Source organism: Sorex fumeus, unplaced genomic scaffold (assembly GCF_029834395.1).
Source record: "Sorex fumeus unplaced genomic scaffold, SorFum_2.1 ptg000030l, whole genome shotgun sequence".
In the NCBI taxonomy this organism is placed as follows: domain Eukaryota; kingdom Metazoa; phylum Chordata; class Mammalia; order Eulipotyphla; family Soricidae; genus Sorex; species Sorex fumeus.
The window spans coordinates 30,277,367-30,304,940 of NW_026606087.1; the positions used below are offsets into that span (position 1 = coordinate 30,277,367).

The 27,574-nt window shown below is 40.2% G+C and overlaps 1 protein-coding gene across 9 annotated transcripts in view; it reads right to left on the bottom strand.

The window, feature by feature from the left end:
* Positions 1 to 27,574, bottom strand: part of PICALM (phosphatidylinositol binding clathrin assembly protein) — a 121,945-nt gene that overhangs the window by 62,595 nt on the left and 31,776 nt on the right. For all 9 annotated transcript variants that reach the window (XM_056115898.1, XM_056115894.1, XM_056115895.1 and 6 more), the window contains exons 2-4: positions 22,972 to 23,114; positions 18,174 to 18,249; positions 16,456 to 16,558 (exon numbers count right to left, since the gene is read on the bottom strand). In XM_056115898.1, the coding sequence (XP_055971873.1) occupies positions 16,456 to 16,558; positions 18,174 to 18,249; positions 22,972 to 23,114 (322 nt within the window). The remainder of the gene's footprint in view (positions 1 to 16,455; positions 16,559 to 18,173; positions 18,250 to 22,971; positions 23,115 to 27,574) is intronic.

Below are 27,574 nucleotides of genomic sequence, written 5' to 3' on the forward strand. Positions count from 1 at the left end.
AACTAATAGATACACAGAAACCCCCAAATATATTAAGCTATCTAAATACAAAAGACAAAGTAGAGACAGGAAAAGCCCTACATGGTCCCGAGTTAGGAGAGGAGCTGTACCCACCGCGGTTGACTAGAAATCACCCTGTTTACATGATTACTAACAAAATATGGTACCCATGCAGAGGAGAACCACGAACAGCCCCTGACGAGTCTCAACCAGGGCATATGGCCCGGGGAAATAGGTCTGTTGAAATAAATAGAAAGCATATAAAATATGATACATTGAACCTTTGGCAAAGAATAAGGCGCAGTAGGCCATTGTGGCTTTTGTTAAATATAAATAAATGTAAATAATCTTATAATATATGAGGATAGGATCAAACAAGCAAGTGCCTTTAGCCTCTGTACTTTTTTCCTCTGGCCCTGAATTCACATCTTAATCTTTTTGGGCCAGTTTAAATCCCTATTGTCAGCTCTTCCTTCCATTTCTATAAAGTTGGGCATCAAGTCAAATCTAAGTGCTTCTTGTTCATCAAGGGAGGTGTGGGAATTTGGAAGAGATTGATGCCTGCAGAACTAACCCTATATCCCTGTTCCTAGGGATTCTAAAATAAGGGGAAGCAGTTTTCTATGAGACATTTCTCTTTTATGCTGTTTCTTTTATTTTAGAAAAGGAGTGGCAACTCAGATCCATTTCCTGCTAAATGGGCAGAAGGGTGGAAGAGAACAAACTGATCTGGTGAGAAAAACATCCCTTCAAAAATAAACTATGGGGGTCAAGGGTTAGAGAGAGAGTACAGCAGGTAAGGGACTTGTCTTGCATGTGGCCAACCTGGGTTTAATCCCCAGCATTCCATATGGACACCAAAGCACCGCCAGGAATGGTTCCTTAGTGGAGAGCCAGGATAACTCCTAAGCAACACTGGGTATGACTAAAAACCAAACAAACAAAAACGAAGATAACTACATTCTACTTTAGTGTCTAACATTACACATGGTCTTCCAAACACTGCCAGGAGTGATCCCTGCGCACTCAAAGTATGGTCCCAAAACAAACAAAAACATATCTGAATTTAGTGCATTTTGTTCTTTTTGGGTTTTGGGCTATACCTTGCACTGTTCTGAGCTTATTCCTGGCTCTGTGCTCAGGGATCATTCCCAGCAGTTCTTGGGAGACCATGTGTGATGTTAGGGATTGAATTTGAGAGGTAAGACAAGCACCTTACTAGCTATACTTTCTCTGGCCCCATAATTCAGTATTAGAAATCAAAAGTCCTTGTCCTGGAAGAAATGGTAGAAAAAGTTTAGAATGGATCCCTTGTCCTACATAGTAAGAGTGCAGAAGCCTTAGAAAATCTTTATCTGCACACACACTGAAGTAAGTTTCAGAAAATCTTCCATGAAGGATTTTTTGTTTGGTGTGCTGGGTGGGTGGGTATTGGCCACACTCAACTAAATTCTGGATTTATTCCTGGCTCTGTGCTCTGGGATCACTCCTAGTAGTGTTTGAGGGACCGACCATATGTGATGCCTGGGACCCAGCTGCATGCAGTTCAAGTACCTTAACCTTGATACCATCTCTCTGGCCCAAGGAATTTCTTGAGCAAATAGGGCATTTGCCTTGCATGCAGCCAACCCTGGTTCAATTCTCCCATTCCTCTCAGAGACCCGCAAGCTACTGAGAGTATCCTGCCCGCAGGGCAGAGCCTGGAAAGCTCCCTGTGGAGTATTTGATATGCCAAAAACAGTAACAACAAGTCTCACAATGGAGACATTATTGGTACCCACTCAAGCAAATCAATGAACAACAGGAGGACAGTGCTACAGTGCTAATCTTATAAAGCAGATTAGAACCTTAATCCTTGGTGGGGAAAGAGCTGGTCACAGTTTAAGGAGAAAGAATGAAGGGATCGGATATCCTGATAGTCCTAACTGCCTAATAAAAGTCTCTAGGATTTGGAATGGAAAGGGTTATGAAGCCATAATCAGATATGAATAAGACCAGTTGTAGTTACTGGTTTTGGCATATCGAATACACAACGGATAGCTTGCCAGGCTCTTCCATGCGGGCGGAATACTCTCGGTAGCTTGCCAGTTTTTACGAGAGGGATAGAGGCTTTTGGGGCGACCTCTAATCACCCTTGTAGGTGTTACCATATTTGAACCCTATCAAATATGGTACGACAATTCCGGAAGATGGGTACTTAGTGTCTTATGATGTGTGTGAGTCTCGGCGGGAGCTGCCACGCGGGTCCAGAAAGCGTCCTGGAGTGTGGTGGCGGCTGGGTAGTGGAGGTAGTGTCGATAGTGGAAGTCTGCCAGTGGGGTATTTATCTGGGTAGGGTGGGTCTTCTGTGCGCAATCCAATCCCTGGGTGGTTAATGGAAGCAGACAGGGCAGGGTAGGGTGGGGCTCCTGATTAGAATCCCTTTGTCACCAGTGGTTGGTGGGAGCAAGCAGAGAAACTCTGTCCCTGGATCCGCCGAACCTGGAGTCCAAGGTCTCAGAGAGTTCTGCTTATCTTGTTCTGTGGGTCTTCAGTCGTGCGTGAGTCTCGGCCGGAGCTGCCACGTGGGTGCAGAAGTGCTGGTAGATGTGGCAGAAGCTGGGAAAAGTATTTGTAACGCCCGCCTGTCCTTCGCCAACTACAAGACCAAGATGCCTGCCCTCCGACGTCCTGATGGATCCATCACATCCTCCAGAACGGCAATGGAGAAGATTATCCATGACTTCTACTCAAATCTCTTCGATAGCCATGTCCACTTGCCGACATACCAAATTCCACAGGATGGATATGTCGTTCCCAACGCTCTCCCTTCCGAAATCCGACACGCCATTTCGTTGGTAAAGAAACAAACAGCACCCGGCCCAGACAAGGTCAGACCTGAACACCTGAAGAACCTGCCGTCAGTACTCATCAATACACTGGCTCGGCTCTTCACTTGCTACCTGTCTGAATGCAAGGAGTGTAGATTTCCGTCCCAATGGAAAACCAGCAGGACCGTACTACTGTTCAAGAAGGGAGACATGCATGACATTGGCAACTATCGCCCGATCTGCCTATTGTCTGTCATCTACAAGTTGTTCACTTGAGTCATCCTAAATAGGATTGGCAGAACACTAGATGAAGGACAACCATGCGAGCAAGCAGGGTTCCGCAAAGGATTCAGCACCATCGACCATATCCACAGGATAACCAAGCTCATTGAGGTTTCTCGGGAGTTCAAGATGCCGCTCTGTTTAACGTTCATTGATTTAAAGAAGGCCTTTGATTCTGTTGAGATGGAAGCAGTCATTGAAGCCCTAGCCAATCAGGGCATTCAAACCCAATACATCAGGATCCTCCGTGAGCTGTATTGCGGATTCACTACCAGGATCTCACCATTCTACAAAGAAGTAATCATTGATGTCAAGACAGGGGTTCGGCAGGGTGATACCATTTCAATGAAACTCTTCAGTGCCACCCTCGAGAACATCATGCGACGACTGGAATGGGAAGGAATGGGAGTGAAGATAGATGGTCGGCAACTACACCACCTCCGCTTTGCTGATGACATTGTTTTAATAACACCAAACATCAGCCAAGCGGCACAAATGCTGGCCGACTTTGACCGTGAATGTGGAAAGGTAGGACTACAGCTGAATTTTACGAAGACAATGTTCATGAGAAACAGCTTCGTTCCTGATGCTCCATTAGCTCTCAACGGAACGACCATCTCCGAATGCAACAGCTATGTGTACCTAGGTCCAGAAGTCAACATGACAAATGACCTGGCACCCGAGCTGCGCAGGAGGAAGAGAGCAGCTTGGAACGCCTTCAAGAACGTCAAAGAAATAGCTAAGAGGACGAAGAACCTCCGGCTCCGGGCACATCTCTTTGATTCCACTGTTCTTACTGCATTAACATATGCCTCAGAGACCTGGGCCCTGCGCAAACAAGATGAGAACGCTATTCAGGTCTCCCAAAGAAGAATAGAAAGAGCTATGTTTGGAATATCACGTTTCACTCAAATGAGAGAAAGAATCCAGAGTTCCGACATCCGTCGGCGATCAAGAATCAGGGACGCTGTCTCATTTGCCAAGGTGTCAAAAATCAGATGGGCTGGTCACGTAATGAGATTTAAAGACGACCGCTGGACTAGAGCTGTTACCGACTGGATTCCACGGAATGTCAAAACCTACCAGATGGTCAGACTTCTTCGTCAAGATCATGAACGATCCGTTTGAGGCTCTTCAAGTTCCCAGAGCGAACAGATGCCATTGGGCTACACTAGCACGCGACAGGGACAAATGGAGGTGTTACTGGCGCCTGCTCGAGAAAATCGACGACTAACGGAAGTTAAGTGATTAAATGATTAATCAGATATGAGGACTGTACTACTCTAACACAGTTCAAGAGTTGTATGTGCACCTTGCATATTGTACTTGTGCAGTTTGTATTTTTAAAATACTGTACGACAGCAACTGTCAGGGCCAAGTTCGGGAGGATGATTAAGTGAGATAGAAAGCTTCTTGCCTAAATATCTGCTGTGATGAAGTCATAAGTTAGATGCATATCAAGGAAACATATACATATGGACGCAAAAATTTTTAAGGCAGAGAGACCTCCAGATCTCCTTCAACATCTGAGAGAGTGTTCATGTCCTTCCGCCGATTCCACAAGTCCACCTTCAGGGCCCTGAACCTTTGCCACAAATGGTTTGTGGCAACCACTTTCCCCTTTCTCCTCTCCCCTCCTCTTCTCTTCTCTTCTCTTCTCTTCTCTTCTTCTCTTCTCTTCTCTTCTTCTCTCTCTCTCTCTCTCTCTCTCTCTCTCTCTCTCTCTCTCTCTCTCTCTCTCACACACACACACACACACACAACAGGCAGATAAACTATTTGGGGAGAAAAATCCAACAGAAAAACAAATTTCACAAGCACACGAAATCCATATAATAAAATGGCAGTAAATTCCTTTACTTCATTTTCATTTATAAAGTCAAAAGCCTGAACTCACCAGTAAAAAGGCACAGAGTGGTAATATGGATGGGGAAGTGGTGGAGGCTGTGTGTGCGGGGGAAGATAACATTTTGATACTTACAAGGAAAATCACTTGAGCCTTAATGATAAAGACTGAAAGCAAATGGTTGAAAAACAATCATACAGGAAAACGGTAGTCTTAAAGAAACAGGAACAGTCATACTTACATCAGATATATTTCAAATGGACCTTAGATTATAAATTAAGAGATCAATTCATCAAGAGGATCTGACAGACATGCACTCATTAACATCTACACTCCAAATTAAGTGGTATCAAAATAAATAAAACAAACTATCAGGTTTGAAGAAAGGTAATAGCAATATACTAGGAGACTTTAACAATCCATTCTCACCATGGGCTAGATGAACCACAGTTCTCCACCCCACACAAAAAAATCAATAAAGAAACAATAGTCTTAAATGAAAGGTCAGAAAAGTTGAGCTTTATAGACATTAACATAGCTCTTCACATCCAAAAAGTCAAATACACACTTCTCCAGTGCACATGTGACATTCACCAGGACAGAACACATGCTGAATCAAAATTCACATTATAATCCTATCTATAAACATAGAAACTAACCATAAAAAGAAAGCTGGGGAAAAGTCCTATGTCCAGAAACAACATGCTACTGAAGAGCTGGCATGAAGCATATGTAACATAGCACAGTCAGAAAAAAATGAAGAAATAAATGAAGCATAGGGGACACAACAAAAGCAGTGGCAAAGGGAAGTATAGAGCAATGCAGGTATATTTAAGGAAAATAAAAAGTTCAAATAACCTTGCCTCATATCTTAAAAGAACTATTAAAAGAATATACACTTGCACAAGGCTGACCTGAGTTCGATTCCTCCGCCCCTCTCAGAGAGCCCGGCAAGCTACTGAAAACATTTTGCCCACACGGCAAAGCCTGGCAAGCTCCCCGTATTTGATATGCCCAAAACAGTAACAAGTCTCACAGTGGAGATGTTACTGTTGCCCGCTGGAGCAAATCGATGAACAATGGGAGGACAGTGCTACAGGGCTACACAATCCTAAGTCAGTAGGAGAAGGAAATAAAAGTTAGAGAAATAAGCAAACTAGAAATCAAAAAGACAATGAAACCAAGAGAGAGTTCTTTGGGAAGAATAAACAAGATCAACAAAATCGTAGCTAGACTCAAAAAAGAGAAAACCCTAATAACAAAGATCAGGAATTAAAGGTGGGAATTTAGAGCAAGTAATAGAGAAATACAAATAAGCATGAACAATTTTATGCTATTGAACTGGAGAATTCAGTAGAAATGAATTCGTTTTTCAACTCTACCACCACACACACCAAGACTAAATCTTCAAGAGAAAACCTGAACAGGACAATTACAAGCAAGAAGAGAGTAATCAAGTCTCTTAACAAACAAAAGCCCATGTCAGATGGGCTTATCATGTAAGTTCTACAAAACCCTCAAAGACAACCTACTACCTACCCTTTTCAAAATCTTCCCAAATAATGGGGAAATTTTTTCAACCAATTTCAATAAAGTCAACAATATTTTGATTCCAAAAACACAGACATCACTAAAAATAAAATCACAAACCAATATCCCAGATGAACATAAATGCAAATATCTCCAACAGAATCTTGGAATATACTAAATTCAGGAATATATTAAGAAAATTATACATCATCATCAAATGGCATTTACTCCCATATGCAATGATGGTTCAACACACACAAATCAGTTAACGGGATATACTACAACCAACAAAAGGATAAAATATACATGACCATATTAGTAAGATGCAGAAAAGGCTTTTAAAAAGATACCTTGGACCTTCTGCACCTTCTGCTTGCTGCTCCACCATCCCAGGTGAGGCTCACCTCTGGTGATATCACTGGGCCTACTCCAAAAGTAGGCAGAGACCCTCCCCATACGGCAGGTCCCAGCAGCCTCCACACCTGACCAGCCCGGTATTAAGGGTCCACACCAGAGTTCCGAAGCGCGTGGCCAAGCAGGCATGTGATATACCTATTCAACAAATTACATGCTGCTCACAGTTATCCTTCCTGTCATTCTGGGAGGACAGAGAGAAAGCAGAATAATCTCTATATTAATCCTTCAGTATCTTCTGGGGGGGAACTACAAAGACTCACACCTAGCACAAGAACACTAGAAAATCAATGAAGAAAACATGCAGAAGCTCACTAACCTCAAAAAGCGAAAATATAATGAAGACATAAACACCAGTAAATCCTCAGCCATTGCCTTTAGTGATACTATGATAAAGACGTACAATGAATTCAAAAACATGACAGCACAGGTAGTCAACAAAGCACAAGAAAGTATGGCAGTCAAACAAAAAACTACTACAATCAGAAATGACAGAAATGAAGAGCATGGTAGGTGATATCAGTCAATAGAAGCTCAACAGCAGAGTAACAAAAGCTGAGCAAAATGAAGAGAGAGAATGACAGGGGCTGGAGCGATAGTACAGAGGGTAGGATGTCTGCCTTAACGCAGCTGACCCGGGTTTGATTCAGCATCCCATATGGTCCCGAGAACCGCCAGGAGTAATTCCTGAGTGCAAAGCCAGGAGTAATGCATGTTGCATTGCTAGGTGACCCCCCCACGCCCAAGAAAAAGACACAAAATGACCGCAATTCAACTGTGGGAAATAAAAAAGCATAATATAAGACTAATACCCTTGATCACTGGATTTCCCGTTACTCATCGATTTGCTCGAGCAGGCACCAGTAACATCTCCATTCATCCCTGTTGTGTGCTAACGTAGCCAATGGCATCTGCTCGTTCTAGGAACGTGAAGAGCCTCAAACCGATCGTCCAGGGTCTTGACAAAGAAGTCTGACCATCTCGTAGGTGGGCATCCACGTGATCTTTTGACGTCCTGTGGAATCCAGTCGGTAATGGCTCTAGTTCAGCGGTCGTGTTTGAATCTATGTGTCCAGCACATCTAATTTTCGATGCCTTGGCAAACAAGACAGCATCTCTGATTCTTGAGTGTTGACGGAGGTCAGAACTCCGGATTCTATCTCTCATTTGAGTGAAGCATGATACTCCAAGCATAGCTCTTTCAATTCCTCTTTGAGACCCCAATAGCGTTTCTCATCCTGTTTTCGTAGGGTCCAGGTCTCTGAGGCGTATGTTAATGCAGGAAGAACAGTGGAATTGAAGAGATGTGCCCGGAGCCAGAGGTTTTTCGTCCTCTTAGTTATTTCTTTGACGCTCTTGGAGGCGTTCAAAGCCGCTCACTTCTTCCTGCACAACTCAGGTGCCAGGTCATTCATCATGTTGACTTCTCGACCTGTTGCATTCGAAGATGGTTGTTCCGTTGATAACAAATGGAACATCAGGAACAAGACTGTTTCTCATGAACATTGTCTTCGTGAGATTCAGCTGTAATCCGACCTTTCCACACTCAAGGTCGAAGTCGGTCAGCATTTGTGCCGCTTGGCTGATGTTTGGTGTTATTAGAACAATGTCATCAGCAAAGCGGAGGATAGTTGCCGACCATCTATCTTCACTCCCATTCCTTCCCATTCTAGTCATCGCATGACGTTCTCGAGGGTGGCACTGAAGAGTTTTGGTGAAATAGTATCACCCTGCCGAACCCCTCTCGACATGGATAATCACTTCTTTGTAGAATGGTGAGATCCTGGTAGTGAATCCGTAATACAGTTCATGGAGGATCCTGATGTATTGAGTTTGAACGCCCTGATAGGCTAGGGCTTTGATGACCGCTTCCATCTCAATAGTATCAAAGGCCTTCTTCAAATCAATGAAAGTTAGACAGAGCGACATCTTGAACTCCCGAGAAACCTCAATGAGCTTGGTTAACGTGTGGATATGGTTGATTGTGCTGAATCCTTTTCAGAACCCAGCTTGCTCGCATAGTTGTTCTTCATCTAGTATTCTGCCAATCCTATTCAGAATGACTCGAGTGAACAGCTTATAGATGACAGACAATAGGCAGATTGGGTGATAGTTGCCAATGTCGTGGATGTCTCCCTTCTTGTACAGTAGTACAGTCCTGCTGGTTTTCCATTGGGATGGAACCTTGCATTCAGACAGCGTGTGAAGAGCCGAGCCAGTGTATTGATGAGTACTGGCAGTAGGTTCTTCAGGTGTTCAGGTCTGACCTTGTCTGGGGGGCCAGGTGTTCTTTGTTTCTTTACTGACGAGATGGCATGTCAGATTTTGGAAGGGAGAATGTTGGGAATGACACAGCCACCCTGCAGAATATGGTATGTGGGCAAGTGGACGTGGCTATTAAAGAAAAATGAGTAGAAGTCATGAATAATCTTCTCCATTGCCCTTCTGGAAGATGTAATAGATCCATCAGGATGTCGGAGGGTGGTCATCTTGGTCTTGTAGTTGGTAAAGGACAGGCAGGCATTACGAATGCCGGGCATTACGAATGCTTTTCCCGGCTTCTGCCAGATCTACCAGCACTGCTGTTCTTCTGTCTTTGAGGTCTTCTTTGATTGCTTCTCTGCACTGTTTTGCGAGCTTGGACGTTCGCTTGCGGTTGCCTGAGGCATGTGCCAAGCCACATTGGCGAATAAGCTCGAGTGTTCGAAGACAGGCTTTTTTTGTGGTTATCTCTTTCTTGGTGTTCCTCGTATAATCATGGAGGTGTTGAACCAGTCAATCGTATTCCTCGTCAATGTTGTCAATGACGGCTTCTTCCTATGTTGCTGCAACAGAGCCAAAGAGCTCCCAGTTGGTGGCTGTTCTGGGAGTTCTCTTCTTAAACTTTGCATTCCTTTCTCCCTGCTCTGTGAAGTAGAATTTTGCAAGAAGGAGACGGTGGTCCGATCCCATTTGGAATTTTGGGATAACAACATCAGTAAGGAAAAACCGCTGATTGAATATGATGTTGTCAATTTCGTTGTGGAACCGTCCACCGGGAGACTCCCATGTCCAACGTTTAGATTTGGTCTTCTGGAGCTGTGAGTTACCATGGATGGTCTTGGTCGACATGATGAACTCAGACAGTCTGTCACCTTGTTCCTTCCATTCTAGGCCATGGGTCCCGATGCGGAGTTTTTCAGCTGATCTTCTCGGTTCTATCTTGGCATTAAAATCAGCAACAATGATCTTCTAGACGGTGTGGTCTTCTTCATAGAACTTCTCCAGCTCCATGTAAAACTTCTCAATTTCTCTTTCACCATAATTGGATGTTGGTGCACAGAAAACGAAGAATAGAAACTTCTGGCAGTGAGCCACAGTTTGAGAGACTAATACCCACAGACAGTAAAAACAAGGATGAGGAGGAATGGTTCATGGATAGTCACTTATCACAACTGGAAGAGCAGGGGAAGGGCAGTTAGGATAGAGAAGGGACTAAGACAATGATAGTTGGAAATGATCACTTAGACAAGAACTAAGTGCTGAAAAGACGTAAAGGGATATACATGATAACCTCTGAGTACCTACAGTAGCACTGTAGCACTGTTCTCCCGTTATTCATCGATTTGCTCGAGTGGGCACCAGTAACGTCTCCACTGTGAGACTTGTTGCTATGTTTGGCATATTAAATACGCCATGGGGAGCTTGCCAGGCTCTGCCGTGCGGACAGGATACTCTCAGTAGCTTGCCAGACTCTCCAAGAGGGGCGGGAGAATCGAACCTGGGTCGGCCACATGCAAGGCAAACACCTTCCCTGCTGTGCTATCACTTCAGCCTAGTGCAAACCATAATGCCCAAAAGGAGAGGGGGTGGGGTGGGGAGAGGGACTGAGGGGGTGGGAAGGGAGTAAGAGAGGAGGGAAGGAGGAAAAGTGCCTGTCACAGAGGCAGGCTGGGAGCCGGGGGTAGAGGGGTAGAGGGACAAATGGGGAGGGTGGTGGGAGGGAAACTGGGGATGCATTGATGATGGGAAATATACACTGGTAAATGGCTGAGTACTGGAACATTGTATGACTGAAACCCAGTCTTGAACAACCTTGTAACTGTATCTCACAGTGATTCAATTAAATAATAAATAGTTTTTTAAAAGGATCACTGGAGCTCCAAGATGAGGAAGAAACTACTATTTAACAAGAGAGGATAGAAAATATCCTGACAAGAAACGAGCAGCACACCAGAGAATATGGGACACATGAGTTCAAGAGGAAAAACAGAAGAATCACTGGAGTCCCTGAAGAACAGGAGGGCAAATGTGAAAAAACAAGAGTTAAAAAAAATCATTGATAAGAATTTCCCCGAGTTGAGGATTACAGGTACCAAGATTCAAGAGGTGAAAAGGGTCCCTGTGAAAACAGACCCAATTAGGAAAACTCCAAACACATTATACTCAAAATGACAAAATCCAAAGAGACAGAACATTGAATGTAGCAAGATCAAAAAAGGAACTTATATACAAAGTAAAGCCCATTAGATGTACAGCAGATCAAATGAGACTCTGAGTCAGAATATAGAAATGGTACCAAAAAAAAAAAAAAAACCCCTATCAAGAATAGTCTATCCAGCTAGATTATCATTCATATGTGAAGGAATTATATAGAGCTTCGTGGACAGGCAACAGTTTAGGAAATTTATAGCCTTGAAACCAGTTTTGCAAAAAGCATTAAAAGAGCTCTTTTAACAGGAGAAACTTCCCATCATGTGACAATGAGTATGGCACCCACTAATGGTACATTAGGATTGTCTTCTAATAAATTAAGAAAGGTTAAAACATGTAGCAACTCATCATTACCAATTTACTTTTGATTTTTTTTGCTGTTAATTCTATCTGTCATTCCTTTAAGTTTTACTGAAACCAAATATTTTGAAATAAATTCATTATATGCCTGCCAAGACTGGGGGTGGAGGGGGGGTGGGAGGGAAGCTGGGGATATTGGTGGAGAGAAAGGGACACTGGTGGTAGGATTTTTGTTGGAATGTTGTATGCCTGAAACAAATCGCTATGTCTCAATAAACATTTGGGGGGAGGGGGGGTTGGAGGAAGGGATACAAAAATACTTGAGGAAAAAATTTATGAAACTCCAAATAAGGGAGCTGGAAAGAACTTAAACAACATAGCAAAGGCCACACATATCAAAGCCCACACTCACATAGTAGAACTGAAAATTTTCCCCATAACTTTACAAAAAAACAAGGATGTCTTACTCAAAATAACAATAGAGACTCACATACAAACCTCAGAAGGGAGCAACAAGCTGCAAAGATGGCTTCAGACCCCGCACAAGAGTGAGTCTCATATCCAGGGCACCCTGGAGAGGAGCGGGTAACTCCCCCCACCCTCCCAAACAAAGTCTTGGCAGCTTGAAAACCTCCAGAACCCAAATGATGCCGTGCTCACTGCCAATCTCCACAGGCTTTGATGAGTCTCATCCCTGAATGAATCTGAAAAACTCAGGTATGCAGGTTTTGTGACTGAAATTTCCAGGATCTTATGGGAGTAAGGGATAGGCAATCTTCCCCATCCCCCTGTTCTTCCAAGAGCCTGGCAGCCACAAACTGCCTCTGGCACCATTGACGCTGATTAACTGGTCATGATCTAGAGACTCACAAATAAATCTTGGAAGAGTTCAACAAGCTACAGAGATGCCTCCAGACCCCAAAGTCACCATCCACTTAAAGTTTTAATTTCAGCTATATCACTTTATTTAAAATTTTAGAATTTCTGGAGCAACATCTCATACTCTATACCACTGATGTACCAGGAGTAGCACACCACATTGGATGGGCTATAAAGTAGAATGCAACAATTTCAATTAAAAAATATTAGCACACAAGGCTCAACCTGTCACAATATGTCAGTAATCTCTTATACAAGAGCTCAGTAGCTCCAGGCACACACTTTCCTCTAAAGAAATTTTTTGATCATTTTTAGCAAATTATTTGTAACTAGTAATACAAAATAAATCATTTAGGCTTGCTATTGGGGCAGGCTTGGGTGGTAGTTGAGAAAATTTGAAATAATGATGATGGAAAAGTAGTAATGGTGGTGGAATTGGTGTTGGAATACTGAATATAATGATGTATTATGAACAACTTTAAGAAAAACCAAACAAAAAAATTTTAAGCTCCAGAAACAAAAATTTGCCAAGAAATAAAAGGGATTTTAAAGTGTTTAAGTGTGTGTATGTGTGTGTACGAGTGGGGAGGGGCATGACTATCAGTTTATGACCTATTTATAATAGAAATCCCTACAGACTTGACCAGCCATATATCGTAAACAATAAACCAACAGTATAAAGTGGTATACTATTGCTGTAAGCAACTTCTACCTTTTTATATTCAAACTACAAACTCCAGAGAAAGTAATCATAAAATCCCACTGATATTTCATAAAATATCAAATATCTATGATCCAACTAAGAAGCTTAAGGAGGTTAAAGAAAAAAACACTGCAGGCCAATTACAGTGGTAAATTGTCTGCCTTACATGCAGCTGACCTAGGCTCAATCTTTGGCCTCCATATGGTCCCCCAAGCCTACCAGGATTAATTCCTGAGTGCAGAGCCAGGAGTAACTCCCAAGCACCACAGGTGGTAGTCCAAAACAAAATAAAATTAAAAACACTGACAACCCCAAGTCACTCTTTACAGAAACAAAAGACAGAGTGGAGAAATAGTAAAGGGTATATAAAGCACACGACTTGCAAGTGGGTGTGGTGCAACTCTACCTCCATATAACAATAGAAATGTAAGAGAACACAAGGAAGTTGAAGTATTTTTAATTTATTTTTATATTTTATGTTCATGTACTGATGTATTTACATTGCTACAATGGCCATCCCTATCCAATACAGAATCAATGAGTTACACATAAAGATTCTAATGACATTTTTCAAGGATACAGAAAAACTACTAAGGTTAGTATGGAATCACAAACCCCAAATAGCCAATGAAACTCTGGGAAAAAAAAAGGATACAGTACATTCCCCTATTATAAGCTATTTAAATTACAATGTAGTTACATTAACATAATTTACATTAAAATAAAGCTATATTAAATTATACAATGTGGTATTGTAATAAGGTAAAGGTATTGTAATAAAAGCAGAGTCTTGGATCAATGGAATAGAAGAACTAGAGCTTAGGGATAAAGTTTCAGAAGAATGGACAATTAGTTTATAACTTACAAATTTATAATTTATAACTTCTTTACGTCAAGAACATAAAATGATGCAAGACTGAGCCAGGAAACAGTAGAGGGGTAAGGTGTTTGCCTCGCAAGTGGCTCACCCTGTTCACCCTGTTTTATGCCTGGCACTGTGTATGGCTCCTCAAACACTGCCAGAAGTGATCTCTGAGCACCAAGTCAGATGTAAGCCTTCAGAGCAGCCACTGTGGCGTGCAATCACACTCCATCCCCACCAATGAAGAAAGGTAAACCACTTCAATGAATGGCGACAGAACAAGTGCTAAGTCACACACAAAACAATAAAATTGAACCGCCACCTGATATCATGAATGAAAGTTAAATCAAACTGAAGAATTAGATGTCAGATCCAAGTCTATAAAACACATTGAAGAAAACATGCAAAATACTTCATGATACTGCCATGTTCAGTGATTCAACACCGCTGGCAAGGAAAACAGGAACAAACAAATGGAGTATCATCAAGTAAAAAAGTTTAAATGAAAAATTTTTTAAAAAAATTAAAAATACACAAAAACCTTTTTTAAAAAGTTTCTACACTGCGAAAGAAACAATCACTAACATAAGAAGTCATCCTATTTTAATGGTTAATATCTAAAATATTCTAAAGCACTTAGAAATCTCAACAAAAAAACTCCATTTAGAAAAAAGATGAGGTGATTAGACATATTTTCAAAAAAATGCTTATTAATCACGGAAATGCAAATAAAAATGATAATTAGTTACCACTTTACTGTTGGTGTAAATGCAAATTGGTTTAGCTTCTAAGAAAAGCAGTATGAAGATTTTCCCAAAAAAGTACTAAAATTTAAATATATTATTATCCACCAATTCCGTTACTAGATATATAGCTGAAAAATTAATTTCAAGAGTTACAGGCAAATCTGTGTCCAATAATCAATTTACAATAGTCAAAATCTAGAAGAGCAAAGTTTAAAGTTTATACATATAAATGGAACGAGGCATACATAAAACTGGAATGCTACTCAGCATATGAAATAGATGAAATTTTGTGTCTTGCTATGACATAGATGGAACTAGAAGAGTCAGGACGCTAAATGTGAAGTTAAGTTAGGAGGACAAAAATAGAAACAGATGACTTCACCGGTGAGACAGGAATACCAGATGCCTTTCAGAAGCTTTTAGACTGAAACTAAACTGAGGCTATCATTGGGAGGAGGGTCATGGTTGTGTAAAGGAGGGTGTTATGTATGGAAGTAGGAGTCTACAGACACTTTGGTGGTGGGTATGGTGTGGAGACATGATTCTCAGAACAAAACATTGAGACTCCTGTACCTCAAATAAATTAATAACAACAAAGAAGTCTAATGGTACTATTTCAAAGTAAGTTAAGTTCAACAGCCAAGCACATAGCATTTAACCTTACATGTATAAGACCCTGGATTCAATCCCAAGAATAAAAATGGGAGGGAGGGATAAGCTGGGGTCGGGGAGGGGAGGCTGGGAGAGGAGGGGTATGGGCAGGAGGCAGAGGGAGTTAAAGTCATCTTTGGCCTGATTGGATAGAGGCATTAGTCATACCGCCAGACCCCGCACCAGGCTGTTTTACCAGGGGCAACCCAGAGGGGTCAGATGAGTGCCCCTGCCGCCCCAAGGGACCCAGCCCAAGCAGCCAAAAACCTCCAGAACTCAACCTCCACTATGCTCAAGGCCACTCTACACACACCCGCACGAGTCTCACCCATTAGTCAATCTATTCCTGGATCAAGCAGCCACAACATCTCATATTTTACATCACTCATACATCAAGGGTAGCACACCACATTTGACCAGCTTAAAGTAGCAGGCAACCAATCTTAGGGGTAAACAATATGTGTGTGTGTGCGTATAAAGATACAGATATATATATATACACACACACACACACATACATACACATATGTATATATGCACACAAGACTCAACCTTTAATGTGTTACTAATCTTATATACAAGGGCTTAATGGCTTCTGAGTGAAATACAACAATTTTCATTCACTTTCTTCAAAGAAATATTTTTTGGATCATTTTTAGCAGATTATTCGTAAGAAATACAAAATAAATTACTTGGTTCTGCTTTGTGGGTAGGGTTTGAGGTTTGGGATGGAAACATCTGAAATATGGTGGGAAAGTGTAATGGTGGTGGGATTGGTGTTTGGATATTAAATGTAATCAATTATTTTAAACAATTTATAAAAAATGAAATTTTAAAAAACTGGTCTGATTTATGTAGGAATTATGGAATACATAATTTACAAAATCTAAGTCCTTTTTGAAATACTTAATTCCATGAGAATTTTTACAATAAGAAAAAAATCGAAAAGCTTAACTTACCCTCTTTTCACTTTTGTAAAATCAAACGCAACTTGTCTGTATGAAACTGCTTTTTCATTTAGGTATCTACTATATCGCCTAATAAATGTAGACATGTCATATCCTATAAGAAAAAAAGAAAGTTTCCATAACAAATTAAAAGCTCACTTTGTTTAGGACAATTCATAGCAACCAACGATCATGTTCTTATATACCGTATAAATTTAGTGATAAATTAAGTAATGAATACTGTATTAAACTCTGAAGTACATAATGACATTAAAAAAGATTCCACTTACTGAAAAATCATTATGTCACATACAGTTTAAAAGAATCTCATGGAGCCAATGAAGTATCTCCAAAGAATAGAGCATATTCTTGGAATTGCATAACTGAGTCCTGGGTGTAGTACTACTGAGCCCATGCACCCCTGGGGTGGCTTTGGCCCAGCTGACTCCCAGTATGGCCAGGCACAACCATAATACATTCAGACCTGTACTGCTTTGGCTGAGTATCACCCTAAACGGGTCTTAAAGCTCCTAAACATAAAGGTAGGGAGGACCCGCTCCCAACATAATCTGTCACCTTAAAATAATGACTCTCAACCTTTTTTATACCCACAAACTGGTAAAAGGGGGAAGATCTCTAAAACAGAAATAAAAAACACTTATTCCATGCCTTAGTTTATAAATCTTATATTATAAAATGAAAAGTTTTACCCATTCATATTTGTTTTTACCCATTCATATTTGTTATGGGCATTAACTTTTTCTCAGTTCAGCAAGAAATTTCAGCAGATCGTCAACAGCAGAGCAGAGAATCACTGTCATTAAATCCACTAAATGAACCTATTTTACTTTGAATCAACAGGCTTTTTATCAGGCATTTGATTCAGATTACTTAACAAAGTCACAACTCAAATTTAACATCTTGTGGAAAACCACAAACCCTCTCCTCAAAATCATTAATTAAAAATATTCTACATATTTACTTTTATTTATAGCACATAAATAATGTCATAACCAACCATATAAAAATACAGAAAATTACTGACTAGTACAATAAAAGAAATGACATTATAAAGTTTAAGGTATTACAAAAACAAATGAATGCTGTCAGTAAAAACTATAAATACCTAAATCATTCTAAAATTGTTCCATACCAAAAATCTTGTATTTTAGTTACTACCTATAAAGTTTTCTTCCTACTGAAAAGGAGATCTATTTAATTTTAGCTCATCATTTTTCACAACTTCTTTAAGCAACTGAGTTTAATCCCATTACCAATTCAGTTATTAAGCAAGAATCTGCACCGTATAATCCACTCAATCTCCACCTGGTAAGAGAATACTTTCCATTAAACCCCTCAGGCTCAATCTCTGAAACTTTCCTTGACTTATTTATAATAATCCCACTTTATTCTTACTCCAGGTACAGAGTGTAGTTATCAAACAAACCAACTCACTAGGCTCGGAACTTCCACCCAGTACTTATGTAAGCAATGCAATTCCTGTACTCAAACTCTCAAAAAATTCTGTTCCCTACAAAATTTGGGGCATCAAAAGTAATAGAGTTTACTTTAATCTTACATTAAAGGAAAGTTTTTTTTTTCCATACCGTCACTAAAATATGATGGTTCACGAATCCACATCAAATATTCTAAAAGAGTTCAACTCTGTAGTACTACTACTAATAGATCATTCTTGATTTGCTTTGGGGAAAAAAAAAAGTTGTCCTTACCTTGTAATCCACTTTTATCCAAAAAATTGCTTAAGTTAAACAACGTATTTCTTGAAGCCAAATACTGAATAAAACGCTAGGATAAAAACACAAATAGTTTTGCCACATTAAAGCACAGCCACCTAACATTATAATTTAAGAATTAAAGGGGGAAAGTTGTAGTTAACACATTCCATAAAGCTTATCTAGTTTAAATTTCTTATTTTTATTCCACCTATTACCAGTTACAAACCTAAGAACATAATACATGTTTTCCACTAGCATGAAGGAATTTTTTAAACCCCATTACTCATAGCTATGGTATTATAGACAAAAATAAAGAAATACGCACCTTTAAGCCAAATCATTTTGGATTTACTGAAACCTATGAGAGTTCACCTAAATAAGTGGCATCTTTCTACAGCTACTTGGTGAGTCAAATCTCTATGACATTTTTAAAAGTAAAATCCTTGTAATCATACAAAAATGTGACAAACATCTTTGTACCCACTATCCAGAAAAAAATACACTGCCACCTTCACTTTAGACTCTTCTCAGTGGATTAAATTTATAGAATCTACTGAAGACAAACACCTTCATCCATTCTTCTTATTCCACCATGGCAACATTTCTGAAATACTTAGCCATTCGTACATGTTTTTACAATTTTACTACCTATAAAAGCATACATAATTTTATATTTGGTTTAAAATTTACAGAATATTATGGTATAATTGTACTTCTCCAATGCTCTTAGAAATTTCCCAAGAATTATCCATTTAATTCATGTAAATCAAGCTCATTCGTTTTAAATTACATTGTAGCATTTCAATTAACTAATTTATTATTATACAACCATTTCTTTGTAAATTTTGTTTTGTTTTGAGCCATAACCCACGGTGCTCAGGCTTATTCTTGGCTCTGCTCTCAAGGGTCACTTCTAACCAGCAGTAGTGGCGGGGTCAAATCTGGTCAGTGAGTCAGCTGTGTGCAAGACAAGCAGCTTCCCCACTGTAGTCTCTCTCCAGCAATCTCCTTATGAATTTTTTAAGTCCTTTCTAAATTCACTACTTTTAACAATATTTTTATTAACATCTTTATATTTAGTTTCCATATGATAATATGTAAGAGTTTATATATTCAGTGTGTGTGTGTGTGTGTGTATGACTGAACTGCTAGGTCATAAAAATTCTACTTATCAAAATGCTCTAAATAAGAAACTCTTCAACTTCACTGCTTCATAGGTTTTATTTCTCCCTTATACATGCATAGGGCTATTATCAATTAGGATATACAACAATACTCTCTTTTGCTCAACTGACATCACCCCAAACTAAATTGGGAAACATTCTGTAACATGAAAAGTCATGTTTTATTATTTATCTTGACACATCTTTCCTTCTAAAACAGTGTTAAACTATTGTGGGTATATACTTGAAGATAATGCTAAGCTTTATGATACTCAAAAACAGTGATTACAGTCTCCACTATTGTGGAGAACTGTTACATGTATTGGGAGGTAAATGTTTAGAAGCATCCCTGGTCTCTATCTACTACCAGCTGCCAGTAGCATCCCCTCCAGTTATGACACATGTCCTTGTGGGGAAAGAGAAATTCACTTCTTCCCCGTCCTATTTGAGAAAACAGTAACCTATCACCACAGCAAAATGAAACAGAAGTCTCAGAAACTACCAACATCTGTCAAAGTGGAAACCTGAGGGTCCTACAAATCAGCACCCGAAAAAATAACTGAGCTTCTCCTATTATCACCTCATTTACAATTCTGAAAGTAAACACTAGTAGGTCACCTCTTTAACTGAAATAAGAATTGATTATATTTGCCTGGAGGAGGTGGGGGAGTGCAGAGTGTCAGGGACCAAACCCAGGTCCTCATACACACAAGATATGCACTCTTGATCACTGAACTACAACCCTAGCCCATGTAACTTTTTGCTTTTTAAAAACAAACATTTTTTTAAAAAGCATGAATTTTTTTTTCAGAATGAACATAATTTTAAATAGCATACTGCACTGTAGTACTGTCCTCCTGTTTTTCATTGATTTGCCTGGGCAGGCACCAGTAACATCTCCATTGTGAGACTTGTTGTTAATGTTTTTAGCATACTGAATATGCCACAGGGAAATTGCAGGCTCTGCCGTGCGGGTGGGATACTCTTGGTAGCTTGCCAGGCTCTCTGAAAGGGGCGGAAGAATTGAACCCAGGTCAGCCACGTGCAAGGCAAACACCCTACCCACTGTGCTATAGCTCCAGCCCAAATAGCGTATGACTGATAAAAAATAAACTATCACATTTAAGTTTAAAATGTTTCAAAGTATAAGTAAAGTAAAGTAAAGGCCCTCCCGTTGATCATCGATTTGCTCGAGCGGGCCCAGTAACGTCTCCATTGGAGACTTTGTTGTTACTGTGTCTGGCATATCAAATACTCTCGGTAGCTTGCCGGGCTCTCCGAGAGGGGCGGAGGAATCGAATTCGGGTCGGCCACGTGCAAGGCAAACACCCTACCCACTGTGCTATAGCTCCAGCCCAAATAGCGTATGACTGATAAAAAATAAACTATCACATTTAAGTTTAAAATGTTTCAAAGTATAAGTAAAGTAAAGTAAAGGCCCTCCCGTTGATCATCGATTTGCTCGAGCGGGCCCAGTAACGTCTCCATTGGAGACTTTGTTGTTACTGTGTCTGGCATATCAAATACTCTCGGTAGCTTGCCGGGCTCTCCGAGAGGGGCGGAGGAATCGAACTCGGGTCGGCCATGTTGGCCACTTGTAAGGCGAACACCCTACCGCTGTGCTATCGCTCCAGCCCCTTCAAAGTATACTGAAACTAATATATCCAAACATTTGATAGATACTCTGTACACGGATTACAAAAGTTTTTTGAGGCAAACAAAAAAACAGTTGAGGCCAGAGCAATAAGTATAGCAGACAGTGTGTTTGCCTTGCACAAAGCCAACCCAAATTCAATCCCCAATATTCCATACGGTCCCCCAAGCACTGCCAGGAGTAATTGCTGAGTGCAGAGTTAGGAGTAACGCCTGAGCATCCCTGGTATGACCCAAAAACCAGCAAAACAAAACAAATATAGTTGTCTATTAACTGAGCAATAATATTCTGACTAACACTTCTGGAAGTAAATCTTAAAACTATAGACAGAATCATTTGTGGGCTGAAGAGACAGCACAGAGAATGAAGTACCTGCCTTGCACAGAGTCAATTCAAGTTTGATTCCTGACACTGAATTTGCTTCCCCACCCCAGGCCTGTCAGGAGTGATCTCTGAGCAGATCCAAGAGTTAAGCACTGACACCGCCAGGTGATGAGTCCAACACCCCTTCCTCCAACACACACAAGATTTCTTTTGTGTAAAAGTGCATATTAAGAAAACTAAACTTCCAGCAAGGGGGAAACTGTTAACATTATGGAATATGTAATCAACTAGTTGTCTGCCAAAGATGATATAAATTACGATTGTGTGTGATCATGTATTTAAAAGCATAACATAGTATCTTAACGAAGTTTTAATTACAAGTATTAAAAACACTTTTGGTCAAGGGCGTAAAGAGAACATGAAAATCTCCAAATACTGAACTCCACTGTAATGATGCAGTATATGTCAATGAATGTAACTCTGAACATTATCTCTAATTCTGAACATTGATCTTTTTACTTCTATTTTTAATTCTGAACATTTGTGCTCAACCAGTATCTGTCAAAGCCATTATCTGTCATAACTTTCTCATAACTAAAGGGTGTCAAGTAATGAGCAATATCAAAGGTATTATGCTCAGCAATCTAACATCAATGAACTAAAATTATTCCTACTTAGCATAGGCATCTCACAGTCACCAGTTAGCTGTATTTCTCTAAGGCACATAATATATATGTAATTAGTTCTATTCAAATGTTGTTTAACACAACTTTATTCTTTTGGATTCAATTTTATAAATTAAGTATATGAAATGAGAAAACCACTTATGCTCACTTAAAAAAATTACTGCAGTACTATCACAGAAAGCAAAATGACTTCTGTGAAACACTGATATGAAAACCCAATGCATATATGTTCTACCCTTCGGTCACAGGAGACTTGAGATATCTCACCGCTAAAGAAGATATTCTTCAATCAGTCCTGTTAGCAAAATGCTTCCATAATCCCTATTGCTTTGAATTAAGCAATGGGTTTCCACAAACAACTATAAGATGAGACAAATATGTGTTATACTGTCAAAGTATATGTCAAAAAATATCAAAAAGCAAATGCATACAATAATATAATCTACATGCAAGGTCTGGAAAGCATAATGCCACTTATAGAACACACTGCCAGATACTAATATTTGGTTCCTACTCCTGTTTTTGAAGTGTTCTAACTCCACGGTCCATGGTCCTCCCGTTGTTCATCGATTTGCTCGAGTGGGCCCAGTAACGTCTCCTTCTTGTTACTGTGTTTGGCATATCGAATACGTCACAGGGCGCTTGCCAGGCTTTGCCATGCAGGCAAGATACTCTTGGTAGCTTGCCGGGCACTCTGAGAGGGGCGGAGGAATCGAACTCGGGTTGGCCATGTTGGCTGCGTGCAAGGCAGACGCCCTACGGCTGTGCTATTGCTCCAGCCCGTTCTAACTCATGTTCTGTTATTTTGGATTAAAGGTCCTCTTCACATAATTCATTTCAATCTAAGTATCTTACATGTTTATTGTATCATTCAGTTACAAAAACCATTCTCTGAAATTTCAGTGTGATAAAAAAGTTGAATGCTCAATGTACAAGTATGTTTGTCAACCAAACACTCTGCTTACCTCATTTCCATATACCATCAAATGATGAGTTGTGATGAGAGATTTGAAGACCACCACCCAACTACTGTTAGTAGTTCTTTCAAATAAACTGTCTGCCAACTGTGGGATATTCACATTCATCTCATTTGTGCACTGAATTAAATCTGCAACAACAAAAAAAATTAAGTTATGCTCTGGCTTTAATTTATGGTTAATGCCAGATCTACATACTAATATGCAAAAGATCAAATAGAATAGGTGCAGTTGTAGTCTGTCCAAGTTGTCAAATGTCTGTGAGGAAAATAAGTGAGATCACTAGTCTACCTGAAGAGAAAATAGGGTACTGCGTATGACAGCATTAATGATCAGCTCAAGCTATTTTAATTAAAAAGGAACTGCCTCGAAGCCTTGAGAAACTCAATTTCTTAAAACTCATAAACCTTCAAAATTTAAGTATTATAAACTTTTTCATCCATGACAGTGAAAATAAAACACAGAGAAAGCATAAATTGAAGGAATGAACAAGCTTAAGTTCAAACTTCCTTTATTACCATCTGCCTTAGACTACTATGTGCACTTAGAAAAACAATAAAGATGTGATCTGATGGTAGAAACGGTTAAAATAGTTTTTCTCATTCTCTCACCTCAGTTCTACTGCTTGAGCTCAGATACCAGGATCAACTAGACAACAGTGACAAAACTGAAAATGAACTTAAGTCCAAATAAATATCCAGGAGCTTTACGCAATATTACTCCTAAAAATAAGTCCAGCTCTTTCCCTGCCACCTTGGAATTGCATGGAGGCTCCAATGCGTTCAAGATTCAGCTCCACTTGTAACCCTCCCCCAAGCCTGGAGGCTCAGGAAGGCAGTGTGTCGGAGATGCAGTGGACTTTGTGAATTACACCTTACAAGAAGTGCAGAGGACCACCCTCACTCATGATGGCCTCGTATGTGGAATCTGCCAGGCCGCTAACAGTCATCTTTGTGTGCTTGCATCCAACTGTGATGTATGTCAAGTTGGAGAAGGTTCTTTGAGTTGAACACTAAATCAACCTAGTTAAAGCTGATGACAAGAAACAAGGGGAACGGGTCAGCCTCTGTAAAACTCACAAGGAAGGAAAGCCCCTCAACTGACTGGTCACAGTTATGTTGTGGTTGGGAACTATGGCAAAGAATCGCAGGTCAAGTATGTCATCAAGAAATACTTGAAATGTATGAAAAGAATAAATAAGAATTTGGGAAGCATAATATGCTTCTATTTTGTATTTCAAACCAGAAAGTACTATGAAGAAAAAAACAAAGTATGATCCAATACAGAACTGAGAAGATGACCAAGAAAGAAGTTGTTTCAAAGTATACAGAGCCAAAGAGAGTACAGCAGATAAGGCTCTTGATTCTCATACTGGTGACCTGGGTTCGGTCGCTGTCATCACATATGTCACCCTGAGCACCACCAGGAATGATCCCTGTATACAGTCAGGTGTGGCCCAAAGAACAAATAATTACTAGCTTGCTTTCAAGCCAGTGTTCTCCCTTGGAAACATATCTCACTTGTCTGTTTCTTTGCTTGCTTAGTTCCACTCTAGAGAAGCCTCTGCTCTATCTCAAAAACATAACCCCTCTCATATCTTTCTAAGCAAGTTTCATTCAAAAAACTCTGAACAGACTTTCCCTCTTTCCTTTCACTTCTAAGCAAGTTTCATTCCCAAAAAACTACCTGCTTTAAAAAATAACATGTATAAATCAAACTGAAAGTATCTCAGCTCTAGAACTATCAAGAGGAAAACTTTAAGTTATTCATGATTCATAAGCAATTTTCCTACTTTTAATCTGCAATGCATAATCATTAAATATAAATCCAAGTGACCTAACCTCACCTTAACTGCTAGCTACATTGATGCAACTATAATAGTTTTTCTTACTACCTGTCAAAAATGTTCAAATAGAAATATTATACAAAGTGACATTTGAAAAGCAAATGCATTATGAATAAGCAGTTTCACTGGCCAACAATACCAAAGAACAAAAGCGCAGTCAAATAGAACACCAACAGAACAGGAAAAGACACAAAGCTTTCACATTCGAGACCTCTTGCAACAAAAACTAAATAGTACATTTAACCTGGTATGTGTGGCTCAGCTGATCAAGTTTTTAAAAAAACAGCAATTTGATATCTGCCCTCTCTAAATTTCCTTGATTACAACTTTATACCTATTCTATGGCACTAAATATACTGCACTTGCCTTATTTCCAAAGCTAAGCGCTTGCTCTCTTGCACATGACGCACGCTCTCTCAAAATATAATTGACTGAGGTCACAATTTATCAAGTCTCACTCATTTTGAACACAAATGCACTTCAAGCATGGTGATCAAGTTCTGAACTTGAGTGTCAGTCATATTCTAAGCCTAGGAGTACTGGAGAGGCTTGGAAGCACGTATGGTCAGGAGTTCAAATCCCCAGAGCCCACACATGCTCCGAGCACAATTCCAGCAGCTCTGCTGTCCCCAAACCTGTGCTACAAGAGCTATCCAAGTTACAATCCAGTAATAAACACGACAAAAAGGCGTGCCACCCCCAAGAGAGCAGTGCCAACACAAAATAAGTGCAAACGCTGGGGCCAGAATGTACAACCTTTGGCAACCCTATATATGACCATTGGTAATTTGATATTTCAAATTTTTTCATCATTATTTTACCTATCATAATGACCTTTTATGTTCCCATTGCAATCTGAAGCAAAATAAATGTTACCTACATAAAATTACAAATTTAACAAATAAATGCATGCTTCCACTAACCATTTAACTGTCTGAAAGAGTTACAGGTTTTCAATCAGGAGCTAGAAGTGATTACTCTCAAATGAGGAAAGCTTGTCAAAGGCCAAGACAGGCTGAAAGCTAGGCCTTTACACCTTATAATAAACGGTTGTTTACTATTCTTGCAATAGCAAAGAAGTCCTTAAAGATGAAATTAAAGGTTACCCTATTGAGGAGACAACTGGTTGTCTTTATGCTGATATGTAAAAGTCTTAGTGATCTAGACAGAACAAACAAGCCACAACATCCCCTTACATGTAATCCAAAACCCCTTTCCTCCTTTAGATTAAGTGAAATTCAACTGAAGATTTTTGTTCGATTCAAGCTGAAGTCCCTCTCAATTCTATGAAGGATTAGAGGGAGAAGGAAGCCACAGAAGAAATATGTGAAGCAAATAGATGTTGCATCATAAAGTCATCTCCAAAACATTAAAGCACAGTGAAGCAACACATACTGGAGTAGATTCTGTAGCAAGTTACCAACATCAATCAAACACTGATAAGGGGTGAAATACTAAAGAACCCATTTTGGGGGGCAGGGGTATGGTGCCACCAGCAGGTAAATCTGTACCTGTGAGGCGAGTGCACCCGCAGCCTGATGGCACCTTCAGACTTTCAGATACTACAAAATTGCTGCTGTGCCTTTGGCCACACCCGAACAACTTGGGGAAAAGTTTACCAAGAAAGTAAACGGCCAACAGTTAGGTATGTGGGAGAAACACCCACAAACCACTTCTGGCTCAGCTATATAATTGGAGGCAAGGCCTCTCTGGTTCCTGATGGAACTGCTTAATGGCCACGATAACAGAGACTCAGAGACAAATCTCAGAACCCAGAGGCTTTTGGCAAAGATGCGTTCTGTCCCTGCAATGCGTTACCGGCGCCGGAGCATCCTGGGGGAAAGGGTTTTGTCCCTTCTCCTGCTCCCCCCTGGCAGCTCAGTGGCTACCATCCTTCAGAGGCCATTGGACAGTCAGGTTTGGGCCTGCAGTGACGAGACACGTGGGGCCTCACGGGATGGGGGTGGAGTCGGCCCTTTCTCCCCACCCCAACAAGACCCCCAAGTTATCACCCACGAATGGCCTCTCTGGCTCCTGATCAAGCTGCTTAACAGCCATGATCCAACAGGCCCTCCCATTGATCGTCGATTTGCTCGAGCGGGCCCAGTAACGTCTCCATTGGAGACTTTGTTGTTACTGTGTCTGGCATATCAAATACTCTCGGTAGCTTGCCGGGCTCTCCAAGAGGGGCGGATTCAACAGACTCAGGAACAAATCTCAGAACCCAGCAGGTTTGGGCAGAAATCCCTCCAGACTTAATTTTTAAAATTTCAGAATTCCAAAACTGCGCAGTCACTACTGTGGCCAGGAGACATCATATGTTATTCATAACCAGAAATAAAAAACAAATTGTTACTGTTGCCTTTTTGGCAGATCTGAGTGTTGGAGTAAAATCTCAAATAATAATGGTGGGTCTGGTGTCAAAATATTGAATATAATCACAGTAGAGAGTAATGTGGAAATCGTCTGCCCCACAGGTAGGGGGAGGGTGTGGGATGGGGGGGGTATACTGGGGTTTTTGGTGGTGGAAAATGGCACTGGTGAAGGTATGGGTGTTTCATTGTATTACTGAGACTTAAACCTGAAAGCTTCGTAACTTTTCTCACGGTGATTCAATAAATAAAATTATAAAAAAGATTAAAAAAAACTAAACAACTCATTTTTAATGTAGAAGAAAAAAAAAAGTAGCACTCTGATGGAAACGGTTGTCATCTAAATGCTTTCAAAACTAGAGAAAAGTTAACC